Source organism: Pinus tabuliformis, chromosome 6 (genome assembly GCF_031772625.1).
Source record: "Pinus tabuliformis cultivar Carrire ecotype Pingquan chromosome 6, CPIR1, whole genome shotgun sequence".
Classification (NCBI taxonomy): Eukaryota; Viridiplantae; Streptophyta; class Pinopsida; order Pinales; family Pinaceae; genus Pinus; species Pinus tabuliformis.
The window spans coordinates 205,949,114-205,966,732 of NC_142292.1; the positions used below are offsets into that span (position 1 = coordinate 205,949,114).

General features: G+C 38.1%; 1 protein-coding gene across 1 annotated transcript; it reads right to left on the bottom strand.

Annotated features, from left to right (window-relative positions):
- Positions 1–555: 555 nt before the first annotated feature.
- LOC149258171 (uncharacterized) lies at positions 556–1,038 on the bottom strand. The gene has a single exon (XM_089404448.1). The coding sequence runs from the start codon at positions 1,036–1,038 to the stop codon at positions 556–558; it is 483 nt and encodes a 160-aa protein (XP_089260574.1).
- Between the last annotated feature and the right edge of the window lie 16,581 nt (positions 1,039–17,619).

A 17,619-nucleotide genomic window follows, 5' to 3' on the forward strand; every position in this document is an offset into this window, starting at 1 on the left:
GATTGTTCGCTGGAGATCTGTTTTCCTACCTCGCTTTTTGATGTCTTTGGTTATAAATCTTCCGTCCCAAGGGCCACCAGTCTGGATACCTAAAGATTTTTGCCGTTGCGCTCGAGATAGGACTTCCTCCATATTCTTAAGTTGTCCATCTGGAATGTTGTCAAAATTTTTTGTAGTACAAGCCTGCTCTAGGCCTGGAATGTCCAGCTCCCCTATATCTATTGCTTCTATTTCTTCCTCCATGATCTGTGGATAATTTAACTCCTCATTTGGTTCTTCTTCTAAACTGGCATTAGGTTGTAGGGCATCCACCTCCATAACTTGAGTATTCCATGCTAATACCTTTTGCTTATCTGAAGAAGAGGCTCCCTTGAATCGAGGATCTGCCTGAGGCGATGTGGGATCTGCTTGCTTCGAATGTTTATCTTTCATCAACTCTTTCTCTGGTGGAGTGGGAGAATCCAAGCTTGGGTCAATTTGGCTAGCTAAGACTTTAAAGCTATTGCTTGTAGAGGGTTTGGAGGAGCTGGTATGCTGCATTTTGGAGTTTGAGGCCTATTTCTTGTGGGATTTCCTGCGATTTTCTACTTTGGTAAAGCCATCTGCCTCAGATGAATCCAGTCCAGAGGCAGGAGAGGGTTTTTGAGTTAAAGGGCAGCCCCTGAATAAATGTCCCAGGGCATGGCATCTTCGACATCTAAATGGCACATGTTCATAATCAATCAGCTGAACCCATTCAATGTCATCATGAAAAACACTTACCGCATCTGGGAGAGCCTGGTTAAGGTTCATATAGACGCATGTAAGGGCAAAGGAGGTGTATCTGTGGATTTTTGTTTCCTCTGCCACTTTTATGAATTCACCCAGAACATTTCCAATTGCTTGAAGGGAGTCTTCCTCCCAGTATTCCACTGGAAGTGAGTATAGGTGGATCCAAACAGGAGCCCAGCTGAGATCCTCCTTGTTCGGGTTGAAGCGTTCTATCCATCCTCTAAGATACAGTCCAGCAGCATTAAAGAAGTAAGGCCCTCCATCCATAATTATGTTCCGATCCTCCAGGCAGTTGAAAATGGCCGTGAAGAACCCTTTTGGTCCCAATTGTAGGGTTATATGTCCCTTTGGGTGCCATTTTGCAGCTATCCAAAAGCGTGATCTCTCATAAACTGTATCTGCGCATTGATTCTATGTCCTGGAAGTTCTACCTTCGGACGCTCAGAGGCTACAGGTTTGCATGTTGTCGAGTAGACCTTAGGTTGCTTTTTGTCATGTTTTGTCTGTTGTGAATTCAAATCCACGTTAACCTCGTCCTGGTTTGCTGGCTTGTTTCTTTCCTTGCTCTGTTGCCGCCCATTGTCGTTTTGTGGGGGAGGCGCATCGCCCTCCCCCTGAGGGGGTTCCATAGAATACTGTACGCTTTGGCAGATGTTAAGATTTCCTGATCCCGTTAGTGGTTGCAGGTCTTCTGCTGTCTACAGCGGCCTGCCGTTGCAGAGAATGTCGAACCCTAGAGCACAGAGTGCAGACCATCTCCATGTGAAACTCAAGCCCTCAAAATTCATATAAGCATTGTGAATTTTTTTATTCTAAGTAAAAATAAAATTTGTCGAGAATTATGTTGTTGTCCTAATGATACTTTTTGCAAAAAAAATTAGTGTCGTATAATATGTCAATTTTCCATTAAATGAATATGCTTATCCTTGCAAATTTTGGCACAACTTAAGAGGTATGTGTGTGTTCATGTAGCATAGCTTAGTCTAAAATGTGTAATTTAAAAACATTATATATCTATATATATATATATTATCTACATGGAGCGAACTAAGTTTTTCATATTAAATATTTTTTTAAGAAAAATTATATTTCTTAATTAATTTTCAATGTTGGTAAAGTAATATTTCAATTGCATTTTGCACACACGTGTTCATGTAACATTTTTTTCTATTCTTTAAATAAATTCAAAAATCAAGAGTACCCTTTTGAAGAGGACTCGTCAATGAAGATATTTTGATTTTTTGATTTTTTTCGTTTTGTATATTTTATGTTATTGATTTTTTATTCAACCCCTTTGAAACTATCCAAAAAAAATTCAAGCATTATGTTTAAAAGAAATTAGATGAAAAATATCATATAAATTTGAAAATGTCAAACTCATATGCCATTGGATAGAGGATTCCTTCATGAATCCAACATGATCAACTCCACCACATAAGGACAAATTATTCCTAAAGTTTGCTAGGGTACAAAATGGTGTTGCAGAGAAATCTACAGAAGAGGAGCTAAAACTCCATTTTCTAGGCCCTCAACAGCTCAATTGAGCACTTAGAAAGCTCGATCGAGTTCTTAAGGTAAATTTTGAAATAGCTTGATTGAGGGTTTAACAAACCCTTGATCAAGCACTTGGCATGGTTAAAAAAGGGCTCGATCGATCCATTTAAACTATAAAATCCCCGTTGTGTTTTGGGCGGGAAGCTTAAAAAAATAGCTCGATCAAGCTCCTATGTAATTGTGGGTTACGTAGGAGCTCGATCGAGTGCTAAAATATAGCTCAATCGAGTGCTAAAATATAGCTCAATCGAGCTACTTTTTTCTCCCTTCTAATTTATGTGCTTGCCAAAAAGTGTAATCCATCTTCATGCATTCACCCGTTGGTTTTTATTTAGGCTGAGTGGTGTTGTTTCTCCATAGGTCCCCTCCCCTCTTGCCTGGTGGTTTCATGTTTATCTATCTCAACTCTGCATCTAGTCCTTATTTTCTAGCCAGGTTGGTTCTTACTCGTGACAGTGTAGTCACTCAAATCTAATGCAGAGACAGTGTATGAAAAGTTGGGGGGGGGGGGGGTGGGGGGTTGGCCCCCAAGGGCCGATCTCGAGCCCAAGACATGCCTAGGAGGCTATAGAAACCTTTCATGTTGTGGATCCCCCATAAATTTAGAACGAAATGCAGAACCTGGAGACCATAATAATGAGAGATAGGAAAGCCTCTCATTTTCAAAGGTCATTGAGGAAATAAGACCGTGGGTTCTTGACCCTGGTCATATTAGGGGAATGAAAAGGTACTATTATTAAGCTTTGTCCCTCTATTAGCAAATGGAAACTCTATTGGGCAGGGTCCTTAATGGGAGGCCAGCCAAAAGGTATAATGTTTTTGTAGGTCTGAAGATGTGAAATGGGAATAGAGAAACCAACGGTTCTATATGGAAAGAATGGGCACACATATGGCTCAGATTGAAAGACATATCCCTTGCATCCTTACTACGTCAACTCCTTTGAGATCTAGTGTGCAAGATCATGTGCTAGTAACCTCTTATGGTACCTAATTGTTTCATGATATTTGTTAGTTTTTTTTCAACTTTCAGTCTTTTGTTCAAGGATTATGCAATAGAATCTCTTGTTATGCTTTAGATGTTGAGATTCTTGAAATACTTGACTACTTATTCTATAGGGAGGTGGTCAACAACATTTAGTTTCCCACTGGATAGATTGAGACCACTTATCATAATATATGCAAGTGAGAATGGTGACTGATGTACTAGATGTAATGTTGTTGCAAGGTAATACAAAATATCACCTTATCAAAAAAAAATTGAAAATTCTAAATGATTCATATAAACATCATAAATCTATAAACATTTTTGGATAGAACCGACTAAGTTATATAATTTTATGCTAGGTACTTCAAGTGAAATGATGGTCTTTGGAAATTATAAACAATTTGAATGAAAAAATGATTGAATATGTCAAACTTATAATCCTTGATTGTGGTATATTATTTATAAATTTGAATGTTTGAATATTAATTAGTATATTATTTATAAATATTAATGTTTAAATATCAATTAGTTAGGTTAGGTTGTATTAGAGAATTTGATAAGTTTGTATAATAATATAAAGAGTATGCTTATTGCATTATGGTTGAGTTAGAATACTTTTTATTTTTATAAAGATATAAATTCAAATTTTAAGGCATATGCTATTTATTTGAGGTTAATTTTTTATTAATTTGAGAAATTACAAGTTTTGACAAAATTATAAATGAAAATACATTGAAGTGGAATTTATCTATTTGTTAATTTAATTTACTTTATGATGGAAATTTAAAATGATATTATTATCTTGGACACAAATTATTTGTAAAATAAATTAAAATAATGTAAAATAACAATATATATTTTTATATTGGAATATAAAATCAAATTATTAATGTAAAAATTCTATTTTTTTAATTATATTTTTATAATATTAAATCATAGTTGAGAATTAAAAAACATAAAATCTATTTTATAGATATAAATATAATTATTTTTAAAAAATAGTTTTTTATTTCTTTAAAAAAACTTAAAAGGAAACCTCCATAAACTACATGTTATCAAAACCACCATGAACTAAGCTTATATTGCTTTACCAGAAAAAAGTAATTATACCATTTTTTTATACAAATATATGATCTATTCATGAGACTAATGCATACAACTATTTTACATAAGACTATTGTACATGACTTATTCATGAGAGTAATGCATAAAACTATTCTACATAAGACTATTGTACAGAATTATTCTACATATATGTATAAAATTATAAGACACTTACATAAAACTGCTACATACAATCCAAAATTATATCTCCCTGAATATTTGTGCGCTCTCTCTTAATTACTTCAACTACTTATTTTTTCAAGTGTGTAACTCTTTCTTTTATTTTTTATTTTTTAATTTTTTTAAGTCCCGATCAAACTCCCATTCTATTTTTGAGATTATTTTGAATCATACCTACTTTAAATATACTTAATTTTAAAATATAACTTTTTAATAAATGATTTTCGAAAATCAAGTGGGGAAAGGATGAGGACTTTGCAGCTCGACAACGATGGAGAATATGGATGACGGTACGTGGAGCCCAATCTTTGCAGTAGGTGGTATGCGCTGGTATGTCCTCGTCGACCGGTACCCCTATCGCGGCTATCACTTTTTCCTGTTCCCTTCAAGCCTACAATGCATTTTTACTGCGGTATACTGTTGTGGTTTACCTTAGCTGAGACCCTCCGTTAGGGTTGTCTCCCCTGCTTTCCACCTTTCACTGTCAGTTACAGCTAGCTGGCTTTTGCGGTTTCCAACAACTATGGACCTCGAGTTAGTAGATTACTCGGAGGATCCCCTGCCGAAAGGCTCTGTTTGGACTACTCCGCACTCAGCTAGGGCAAACCGCTCTCCATTCACCTGTGAGCTGAATGCGACCATCGCCAATTTGCCTCTGATCTCTGGGCCATTTGGTCGTTCGGTCATTCTACCGGACTTTCCCCTTACCTGGCCGTCCCTTTCCTCCCCACCAGTCTCTCCGTCCTCGCTAGGGTTTGCATCTGGCTGTCTAAACCCTAATCCCCTGGAATCCTGGGCTGACCCTCCCTATTTTCCCCTTTCTGGTGGTCCTTCATCTGTTCCTCCTACGTCAGCTCCATTGCCGCCAGCCCCGCAGCATCTGCCTCAGGATCCCGCCCCTCCCCCTGTTATTCCCTCCCTCCCTCCTCTCCCTGTTGCCACCCCTTCTCCCCCTTCCCCCCCGGGCTCTCCATCCAGGCTTAACCCTGAGGTTAGGGCGTCTGAGGAGGCACGACCCAGGAAGAAGGTTAAGTGTTTCAAATCGAAGTCCGACGATGCCATCCTTCGGTTGGAAGAAGACATTCAACTGGCGGAGTCTATGGATATTGCAGATTGGGTCTTAGTTGGCAGGATTCGAGGACGAAACTACTCAGTAGATAGACTTAAAGCATGGGTTTCTGAAGTTTGGGGCCATAGACTCACGGATCTGCCCACCGTACAGACTTTCGTGCGTGGGTGGTTTGCTCTCAGGTTTGCGCGGCTGGATCACACCAACTGGGTGCTTTCCTCCTACTGGCATTTTGATAATGCCCCAGTTCACCTGAAAAGATGGTCACCACTTTTTGATCCTGATTCAGAACAGCTCGGGATAGGGCCTATCTGGGTCAGGCTACGTGGGCTTCCCCCTCATTTTTATTCGGAATAAATCTACAAGAGGATTGGAAATGATCTCGATTTGTACATGGGTTCAGACAAGTCCTACCTTGTCACGGGGAAGATGTCTTATGCTAGAATCCTGGTGCACATGGATACTCGTGGGGGTCTGCAGGAATTCATAACCATCCAGTGGCGGAACCTTACTAGAAAGCAGATCTTGGATTACGAGGGGGTGCCCTATAGATGCCGGCGTTGTCATAAGGTTGGTCATATTTTTTGAGACTGCCCTCTCAATCCTAACAGAGGCCAGGTTCAGAGGGTTCATGAGCAGCACTTTCAGGCACCCCTGGTTTCCACCACGGAAGAGCAGCCGATGGAGGAACAACCGTCACATGAGGTGGCCGAGATGAGTGTCGTTGCAGATCTAGGTCCCAGCAAGAAGCGGGGGAATACTCCACCTAGACCACCCTCTCCGTCGTTGACACAAGCTCGGGCGGCTTCTGGGGAGGCTCTCACCGCGGGTACAGTTCCCTCTTCCTCACTCATTGTTAATTCTGTTTCTGATGATATATTGTCTTCTGCATTGCATTCGCAAGGTCCTTCCCCCCCAGTGGATGCTTCGGTGTGTTCCCCTTCCCCTTCTGTTCCCACTGCTTCTCTTCCCCCCCCTTTTCCTCCCCTCCCCTCGTTGCACTGCCCTATGGTGGTCTCCCCCTCCCAGGGTTCTCCCCCTCGACCCTCCCTCCTGGTTTCCCTTCCCCTTCCCTCCCTGGGGCTCTCTCCTAGTAAGGACCACCATTACCCGACGCGATCCAAATTCCGCTCGCTCGGCAAGGATGCAGTTGGTTTTGGGTCTATCTCCTTTCCCCATCTCCCTAAACTCCCCCGTGGGCGGCCCTCCAACCTCTCCAAGGCCAGGCATAGGGTGGGAGCCGAGATTGTATCTGGCAGACAAGCACAAATTCCCTGGGGTCTTAGAGATGAAGGCACCCCATCCCCTCCCCCTCCATGAAGATCCTGTCCTTCAATTGCAGAGGGTTGGCTAGCCCAGGGAAAAAACTAGCCTTGAGGCGCCTGCTTCATTCAGAATCTGTGGACATCATTTTCTTGCAAGAAACCCTTGGACCCAACTGCACCATCTCCCCCCTCCTGGAATCCTGGCTCCCGGGTTGGACTTTCTTTTCTCTGGATGCGATAGGCCGCTCTGGCGGTTTATCTGTAGGTTTCTGCAATCACTCCATTAGGATGCTCAACATCTGGGGGGGGTGGGATACCTGGGTATTGATATCTACTCATCAGCCCTAGACTCCAATTTAAGGCTATTTAACATTTATGGGCCTTGTCGGGACTGAGAGGTTTTCTGGCGTAATCTGCTCTCATCCTCTACATTTCAAGAAGACTTCTTGATCCTCGGTGGTGACCTTAATTTCTCAATGGGGTTTGCGGAGTCTTGGGGTCCTAACGCCCAGGCTGACTCCCTGTCTATATTTTTCGAAGACTTGTTGGACTCTCACAATCTGGTAGACATCCCCTCGGCTAAGCTCCAGCCTACTTGGAGGAATAATAGAACTGGAGAGGCCAGCCTGGCCAGGCGCCTAGATCGCTTCCTTATCAGAGAAGCCCTTGTCAATCGAGGCTATCAGATCAGGCAATGGATAGGCTCGAGAGGAGTCTCTGATCATAGGCCTATCTATATGGAGCTATCTGACATCCATGAGAAGCCCAAAGCCCCCTTTAAATTCAACTCTACTTGGCTAAGGGATGCTGGCTACCTTAAGGTAGTCAGTGAGTATTGGAAGGCTCACCCGGTGGATTCAGAAGGGCTCATAGCGGAAGGATTTGCCTGCAACTTATATGAGCTGAAGAAGATATCTATCGAATGGGCCAGGAGGAAAAAGGAGCAGGATGAACAAGACCTCAAATCAGCTGAGGAAGGAATTGCAAAAATGGAGGAGGATTCGGAGGGGATTCTCACCTCGCAGGAACAAAAGGATAAGCTTGCGGAACTACTCCACAAAAGGGCTCAGATTTTGAAGGATAGGGAAGAATGTTGGAGACTTCGCAGCCAAGCTATCTGGCTCAAAGAGGGTGATGACAACACAAAGTTCTTTCATAGATAGGCTAATGGGAGAAAGGCGATTAATACCATCTGGGAACTTAAGAAGGAGGATGGCTCTTCTGTTAACACTTTTAGAGGGCTTGCTTCTTTAGCTACTGCACATTTCAAGAGGATTTACAAGGAGCCTCCTCATGCCACTATGAGGGAGATTATGCGCATTGCACAGATATTTCCTAGGTTCGTCGATGAGGAAGTGGGACTGGAACTATCTAAGGAAGTCAGCATGGGAGAACTTGAAGCAACTCTTAAATGGTTGAAAAAGGATAAGAGCCCTGGCCTGGACGGTTGGACTGTTGAGTTTTACTCTGCTTTCTTCAACATTTTGGGAGTAGATCTATTGAAATTGATTGAAGAATGCAGGCAGAGAGGTTGAATGTGGGACAGCTTCAACTCCACTTTTATTGCCCTTATCCCTAAAGTGGACAAACCTAACTCCTTTGATGATTTTTGCCCCATATCCCTCTGTAACTGCATCTATAAGATCATTGCCAAAATCATAGCTAATCGCCTCAAGCCTGTACTCTCTGCTCACATTTCTCCCGAACAGTTTGCTTTTCTTCAGAATCATCAAATTCATGAAGCTGTCAGAACCGCACAAGAGCTTCTCCATTCTGTTCAGACCCGGAACCTGAAAGGCATGATCCTGAAAATTGACCTATCCAAAGCCTTTGACAAGGTCAACTGGCTCTATCTTCGCATGCTGCTGACCCATCTGGGTTTCCCCTTATCTTTCATCAAATGGATTTTTTGTTGCATATCGAATGTTTCCTTTAGTGTATTGATAAATGGTTCTGCCTCCCCCTTCTTTCATGCGGAAAGGGGTCTGAGGCAAGGATGCCCTCTTTCACCACTGCTTTTCCTTCTTATCATGGAAGGTCTCAGTCGAATTATTGGAGAGGAATGCAGATTGGGGCATATAAGGGGAATCAAAATCACTGATGATTGTACTCTCACCCACTTATTGTTTGTTGATGACATATTGATCCTCCTTAATGGTGATATTGGGGACACTTCCGCTTTCTCTCGTGTCCTCAGTATATTCCTTAAGGCCACGGGCATGGTCATAAATGAATCGAAATCCACTATAACCGCCACTGGTTGTTCTCAATATGAGGTCCAATTTGCCCTTAGGAGATTTGCTTTTGTTATGGTACAACTGGAAGAGGGCCTCAAATATCTAGGGTACAGGCTCAAACCTTGTGGTTACAGGATTGCTGATTGGACATGGCTGATTTCGAAGGTAGAGAAGAGGCTAAATATTTGGTACCATAAATATTTATCCAGGGCAGGGAGACTGGTACTCATCAAGGCCGTCTTAGAAGCCACCCCGGTGTATTGGATGACTCTTGCATGGATTCCCAGGGGTATTCTGTCACGCCTACAAAATCTGTGCTGTAGGTTTTTGTGGAAAGGGAACCAACCTAGGAGAATATTTGCATGGATGAGCTGGGACTCTCTGTCTTTACCTAAGCGCTGGGGAGGATGGGGCATCAAGAGACTTGGACCTTTCTCACAAGCATTGGCCTCCAAACTCGGGTGGCAACTGTTAAAAAATGATAGCCTTTGGACGAAGGTTGCTACATCTAAATACATCCATCTAGCCAGTGTCCTCGACTAGATCAGACAAGATATCTGGCAGAATAACATCTCTATAATATGGAAGGCGGTTAACAAATCAAAGGAGCTTATCCGCAGTGGATTAACATGGAGAATTAGATCGGGGGCTAAGATTTAGATAGGCTTAGACCCCTGGGTGGGCTGCGGGAATGCTCATACACTCTCAGATGGCCTGAGAGGACACCTGCAGGAAAATGGTATTACACATATCAACCAGATAGCAGATGGGGTGCATTCCACTATCTTACATCAAGCATGGAAATCTGCAATTACTCTGAATATACCTAGATGCTGGGTACAGGAATGGAACAACTACACTAATGCATTATCGGAAGCTCACATTAGGATTACTAATGGGGAGGACGAGCTTATATGGGCACATGCTAAACACGGATCATATGCCCCCAAGGATGGTTACCTGGTACTGTTGGAAGGACACAAGCCACCAGATCTGGCTCCATGGTGGAAACACCTATGGAAGCTGAAGGCGCCTCCCCGGTCAAAAATACTCATGTGGTCTATACTACACAACAAAATCCCGACCGGGGCCAACTTGATGAAAAGATCATATGCAGGGCCGTTCTGGTGCCATCTCTGTAGAAGTGAAAATGAAGATACTGAACACCTCTTTCTTCACTGTCCGCTCACACAGGATCTCTGGAACGGCATACTTCTCTCTATCTCTACTAATTTGAAATGGCAGGGTCCTACTCTATTGGATTCTTGGAATGTGTGGTTCACTTGTAGATCTACAAAACTCAAAAATGTACCACTTCTTATTAGCTGGGCCATTTGGATTGCCAGGAACCAAGCCATTTTTTTACAGAGACCCCCCCATTGGCCTTCTATCTCTTCAAGGATTTTAGCTGATTATAACTCCATCCCTAACGAGGAGGAGCCTCAGAACCATAGGAACATTATCCCTGAACCCATTGATCATTCCCACCCTTGGGCTTATTTTGACGGCTCAGCTCAGGAGAGGGGCTGCGGGGGTGGAGCTATTCTTCACTTATCTGACTCCCATGTTTACAAAATCCAAATGGGTCTGGGAAGGGGAACAAATAATTTTGTAGAATTGGTATCAGCGAAAAACATCATTCATTTTGCACTATCCAAAAACTGCAAACAATTACAACTATTTGGAGATTCACAAATTATATGTAACTGGTTGAATAAATCAGCTCACTGCAATTCATACTCTCTACAACATATATTGGATGAAGCACATCGACTCATAACACATTTTGACATCTTCTCTTTTCGTCACATTTACAGGGAATGCAACACAGCCGTCGACAACCTATCTAAGGAGGCGGCGCACAGGGATGATACTAGCTGGTTAATTACGGAGGAGAGGGACGACAACTGTTACCAGTACTACCATAGGCTGTTCATAGAGCTGGAAACTTGACAGCTTCACAGAAATGACATTCTGTAATTTTGCAATTTTGTTTATTCTGCACAGTGGTTGACAGTCATATGTAAATACTCACTGCTATATACTTTTTTATCAGTACATATAGCTACAGGGCTCTCTGCGTAGAGCAGTACATATATTTATAGACTCTTTTTATGTTACTTTAAAAAGCCTTAATTGGCAAATACAGTTTTGACTGGACAAGAAGGACAGGCTATGCTTGAATATTGTATATGCTACGCATCTGCAAAATGCAGTTTCTTTATCAATAAAAAAAGTGCGACTTTTTCCACGGGAAAAATAACCTTTTAATAAAATAAAATTATTTTTAGAAACTTAAATATATAAAGAATTTCTTTAGTTTTTACATTATATTTTTTTTATTAAAATAAAATTAGTTTTTAAAATTAGAATATATATAAGTTTTACATTAATTATATTTTTAATAATATTTATTTAAAAATATATGAAACAAAGTAATCCAATTACTACTTGAATTTTAAATCTAATTTTTTATTATTATTAAAAATATCTAAAATACATTTTTTTAATAAAATATAATTTTTTCATTTTTACGTTAAATTTATATTTAAATTATATTTTTATAATATTTATTTAAAATATATTTTAGAAAATATCACAAACAAGTTAATTGATTTGAATCAATCAATTACTACATATTTTCATAAACTTGAACCTAATTAATAATAAAAACAATTACTACATCACTTCACAAATATGAACCAACTAATTACTATATATTTCGAGAGTCTTGAATCCATTTAATTGGAAACACAAATTGTTGGCTAAACCACCTAAACTAAAATCTATTAATAATTTATAACCTATTTTAAAGTATTATAAAATAACAATATTTTTATATAAAATATCTTTAAAAATACTTATAATTTCTATAAATAAGATATTATAATTTCTATAAATAAGATATCTTATTTATAATTTCTATAAATAAGATATTATATATAAAAGAGGGTGGCACTATATTTTTGAAAAAGTAATAAAATAATTAAAATATATTTATTTTTCTATTATTCCATATGTTAAGGAAGAGTTAATATTTTGGAAATAAATCTCGAAACTTGTGAAAATCAAACCACCACATGCACTATTACACCGCAATTTTAGAAAAATAATAAAATCTTCCCTTATTCACCTTCCCCGGGAATAGACCTTGGAGATTGTGAAAATCAAACCCAATGTTAACACCTAACTTCAAAAAATAAACAAAGTAATGAGAATACACTTTAAAAAAACCCTTAAGATGTGATTCATATACCTTCGTGAGATGTATTCGACAATCATAACAACATTTTTTGGATTCATAGGCCTTGGAATGTATTCTACAATCATGGTATATTATTTATCTGGTATATTATCACATGGTTTTTGGAGATATGTCTCATATTTATAAATATTAATTATTTTATTTTAATTTAATTTAATTTAACTTTACTAAACTAAGTTAACTGTAATTGCATAAGTTAGTTGAGTTTATTTAAAATTTTAAGTAAAGTGTAAATTAAAATTGATAAGTTATAAAATATAAATGATTTAAATTGGGTTGAGATAATTATATAATTTTATATTGAAAATTTAGAATAATATTATTATTTTTAAAAATATAAATCATAAAATAATGTTTGATAATAAATTAGATTAAAAATAATTTAAAAATGTATATAATAATATAAGAAACAAATATTTATTATATTATAATTTAATAGTAAATTAGAAATAGTTGATGTAATAATAATTTAAATATATTTTTTTGTCAAATATATTATTTATTTAATATTTAATATTATAATTTTGTTGTTGGTTAATTTTCAGATTTCAACTCTGTATAGATTTAGAGTGATTTAAAGTTTTTGTTGGATTCACTATTTATCAAGAGGGATAGAAGCAAAATTATAGTGGATTGGAAAAGAGTGGATACTCTTTTCTAATCCACTATGGTTTGCTTTCTCTGAAAGAAAGAAGAAATAAATTATTTTAACATCCACGAGGCTAAAGATAGCCTATGGGACATATTGCTTCTTCATCTGCTTAATGTATTCGACCCTTTTTCTGTGAAGCTTCAAAATAAATTCCCCTAGCTTTTCGACAAACCCCTCGCTAAATAGATTATCCCAAGAGCTAGCTGTCAACATATCTGCATAACTTTCCATGTTGTCTTTGAAGGCCTAACATTCTAAAATGAAATGTTTTTCTGTTTTCACTTTTCCGGAAGAACAAAAAATGCATACTCTTTCCTCCCACACTTCTTTTGGCCGTTTTCAGCACCCTGTTTCACAAAGGAGTTGATGAGAATTAGTCCTCAACTAAGCAATAAGAATTTTGGCTCTCCAATAGATATTGGCCTCTATGTATGCTTTTGGTTGATGACTATGAGTGGGATTAAACACTTCAATATAGTACTTTTTCTTTCTTCCTAGTTCTTTATACCAAGTACACTTGTGGAAATTTTCCATAACAAAAGATTTTATCTCTTTGTTGTTTATGGGACACGCGTTCAAGCAAATATCCCATTTACTAAACCATTTGTTATTTTGCTGCATCCAAGTTTTTTGCTCTTGCACAATCTATCATTAAAGACAACCTTAGGCCATCTACCCTCTTTATTTGCTCAATTTTTTTTAAATACCTTATGACTCGCACCATAGCAATTGCTTCAATAGGAGTAGTCCCTGTTTCACTTAACAAGATAGCATAAGAAAATGCACTTTTAATCTTGAATTTGTTTGTAATCAAATGCTTCTGAATTTTCTCAATTTGTCTCCACTGCATATCGGATGTACTGTTGGCCCATAGTTCACAACCATGGAGAATCGCTAGAATCACTAGAAGCCCAAAAAGAGTTTGAGTGGTTTTCCAGTCCCATAACTTTGCCTCTCTACACCTATTTTGAAAATCATAAAATGCTTTCCAACCCCCCAAAGTTCTTTTCTTTCTACAACCATTCCAACTTAGATTTTGTTGAAGTCAATTCCTAGGTATTTGTAATCCACAACTTCTTCTAGAATGTTTCCTTCAAAGTAGAATTTATGCTGGTTATGTTTTCTTTTCTTAGAGAAAACCACTACTTTCATTTTGCTGATATTGACTTGCATCCACACACTTCTAAAAAAATGCTCAAGGGATAGTAAGTGCTCTTGCAAACCAAGAGTCGATTTAGCAATCAGAATAAGGTCATCTGCATACAAAAGAAGCCTTATAACAAACTTGCCCAAATAGATACCATCACCCCCTTGCGAATTTAACCACTTCTCAAGCTTGTCGATATATAAACCAAAAAGGGTAGGAGACAGTGGGAAACCTTGCTTGACCCCAATATTGCTTCTAAAACTTTCAGAAATGCCTACTGAAGTTCTAATTTTGACTTTCACCTCTTCATACAGCCTATGCACAGTTTCTCTCAAATGTTTAGGAACCCCAAGTTCCTCCATTCTGTGCCAAAGCTTATCCCCATGGACCGAGTCAAACGTTTTTCTGAAATCAACAAAGCAACAAAAGACTTCTTCCTTTTTCTCCCAAACTTTTTCAATGATGTGCATTAAAGTTATACAATGATCAACTCTGGAATGTTTAGGTCTAAAACCTACTTGCTCTTTAGCACGCTTATCTCCTTCTTCTGCCCACTTGCTAGCATGCTTCCGAATAGCTTTGCAATCAAAGGGTTTATCATGATGATGAGTAGCGATTCCAGCCAAAATTTTGAACAACTCTAAATCTATACACAGTTGAAATAAAAAAATTAATAATTTCAAAAATTGATAAAACAACATGATTCTTCCAAGATTTTGTATATATATATATATAATATGATTCTTTAAAAAGAATAAGATGTGTTTAGAATTTATAAAAGGTTATCAAATCTGTAAAGATATGCTTTGTAAAAAAATGTATGGCTAAAATTTTAGAAATGTTATCAAATCTATGAAAATATGCTTAAAAGTATGCTTTATTAAAAAAGTATCAGTATCATATCTTTTAGTTCATATTTAATAAAGTGATTTGAGAAGTAAGGTTCACTTTACAACTTTAATATACTATTTAAATATTAAAATACGATTCACGTTTGATGTATTATGTAGTATTTTTTTTTAATAAACATATATTTTCCTTAAAGAGAATAAAATCATTTATTTTAAAAAAGATTTAGTATGATATGTTTTACTTGTATTTGTAGTTTTTACATAATATAAATTTATTGTTTTTTAAACACTTTTGCTGACTCCAATGAGGTTTATATTAGTTAGGTTGTTTTGTAAAATTATTTGAAATTAGTATTTATTCAAATTACATGCACATGTATTATATAAATAACAATTAGTGTGATTATGATGTAGGAGTATTCAAATTTAGTCAGCAATGTGATTGTATGTTCACATGTTGTGGCTAATAAGAGATGAATTTTATTGACGTGAGTGGTCAAAATCAATTTTTAGGAGAGAGGGTTGGATCTCTCGAATTGATCTTTACTTCAATTATTGTAACAATTAAATCATTGTATTATTTTTAGAATAGGAGATAAGTGTTAGGATAGGTGTGTATCAGAGCTTGAGAATAGGGATTTAATAGTTGAGCTGATAAAAATAGAGATTGAGTTGTCAATGTTGTTAGGATAGAATTTGATCCGAAAAAGAAAGGAAAAAAAAGTAATGATAGATTTTTGGATGGAATAAGAGAGTGAGTAAGCGAGCGATTGAGAGAGAGATAGGGTTTGCAAGTGAAATAGAGGTCAGACAAATTGTTGTAATCGAGCCGAGAGGGCCAAGACTCTATAATTTCTATTTTATTGAAATAATTGATTGAGTGTGGTGTTTCATATTATTCTTGGTGTGAAATTCTCTCGAATCTATGTATCGACATTATGGACCCTAAACAGGTATTGTTTTCCATTTATGTGTTTCATTGATAATCACAACCAATATAAAGTATATTTCTTAAAGGTTATGTATTAAGCACGTGGGTAGTATTCAGAGAGCAGTAAGTGGTATTTCGCGTGGAAAATAAATGGTAAATGGTATTTTTCCAAATTGCGCGATTAACCTAAGGTGTTGACACATAGCACGAAGAAACCACTTATCTCGCGTGCTCTTAACCTGATATCGATCGTGCAAGTAATCGCGCGAGATTGCACGATAACCGTTGGATCGAACGGGATAGATCGATGGTGGAAATCAATCGGACTAGTTGGCAAGCGGATACGATGCGATATCCGTTGGATCTGAAGAAGCCAGATCAACAGTGGAGATTGAAGCACTCGGGGAGTAAGAAGTCAAAGTAGGACCGACGGTGATTGGTCAGACAAGCAGGACCCTCGGGAGGGAATACACGTACAAAATATGTTTAACGCGTAGCTGATTGGTTTTTAAGTGAACCATTAGTCTAATTCTAGACTACCACATCAATTTTGGTAACCATCCACATCATTTGGTATCGGAGCTCAAGGAGAGGAGCTGGCATAGGTCGGGGGAGACCTATAGCGAATGCAGTTCTGCTGGAAGAGATTCGAAACCTACGTACAAGGATGGAGACAATGGAAACTACTCAAAGGAGAGCACCTGATGAAGGAGATGCCAGTGATGCAGAGGAATCTTCTAAGGAAGAAGAAGAGGATGAAAGTGAAGCTACCAAAGTTCTCAAAATGTTGACCAAAGTAAGTGGAAGACCAAAGGTGGAAATACCTTTGTATGATGGGAATATCAATGTAGAAGAGTTGATGGACTGGATCAGTTCATTGGACAAGTATTTCAACTATGAGGATGTTGATGACAAAAAGAAGGTGAAATTTGCAGTTACCAGATTGAAGGGTCATGCAACTATTTGGTGGGATGAACAAAAAACATCCATAGAAAGAAAGGGGAAGCCCAAGATCAAACAATGGGATAAAATGGTGAGTAGGTTGAAAGGTAAACTCATGCCAAAAGATTATCATTTAAATCTTTTCAGACAGTTACAGAATTTGAGACAAAACGGGATGACTGTCAAAGAATATACAGAAGAATTTTATAAGTTGAGCATTAGAGCAGGACATGCAGAGGATGACATATAAAGGTAGCCAGACACATCAATGGCTTGAGATATGACATATAGGATGAAATCAACTTGCTAAGTCTGAAGACAATTGAAGATGCCTATCAAGCAACTTTGAAAGCAGAGGAGAAGATGTTGAGGAAACAAAATCAGAGGAACAGAGAGAAAAGTTCAGCAAGAGGTAGAGGAACTACCAGATCAAGATTTCATCACCCTTAGGGTGAAGCGGGAGGTTCAAGTAGTAGATCACCACAGAGAGGAGACTTTAGTAGAGGAAGATTTGCACCCAGAGGAAGAGTCCGAGGAAGAGAAATTTAGTGTTATACATGTGGAGAATGGGGACATGGATCATGGGACAGTCCTCATAATAAAGCAAAAAATCAGTAGAATGTGAATGTGGCTGAGGCAAAGGAAGAAAAACCTCAAATTTCAAAT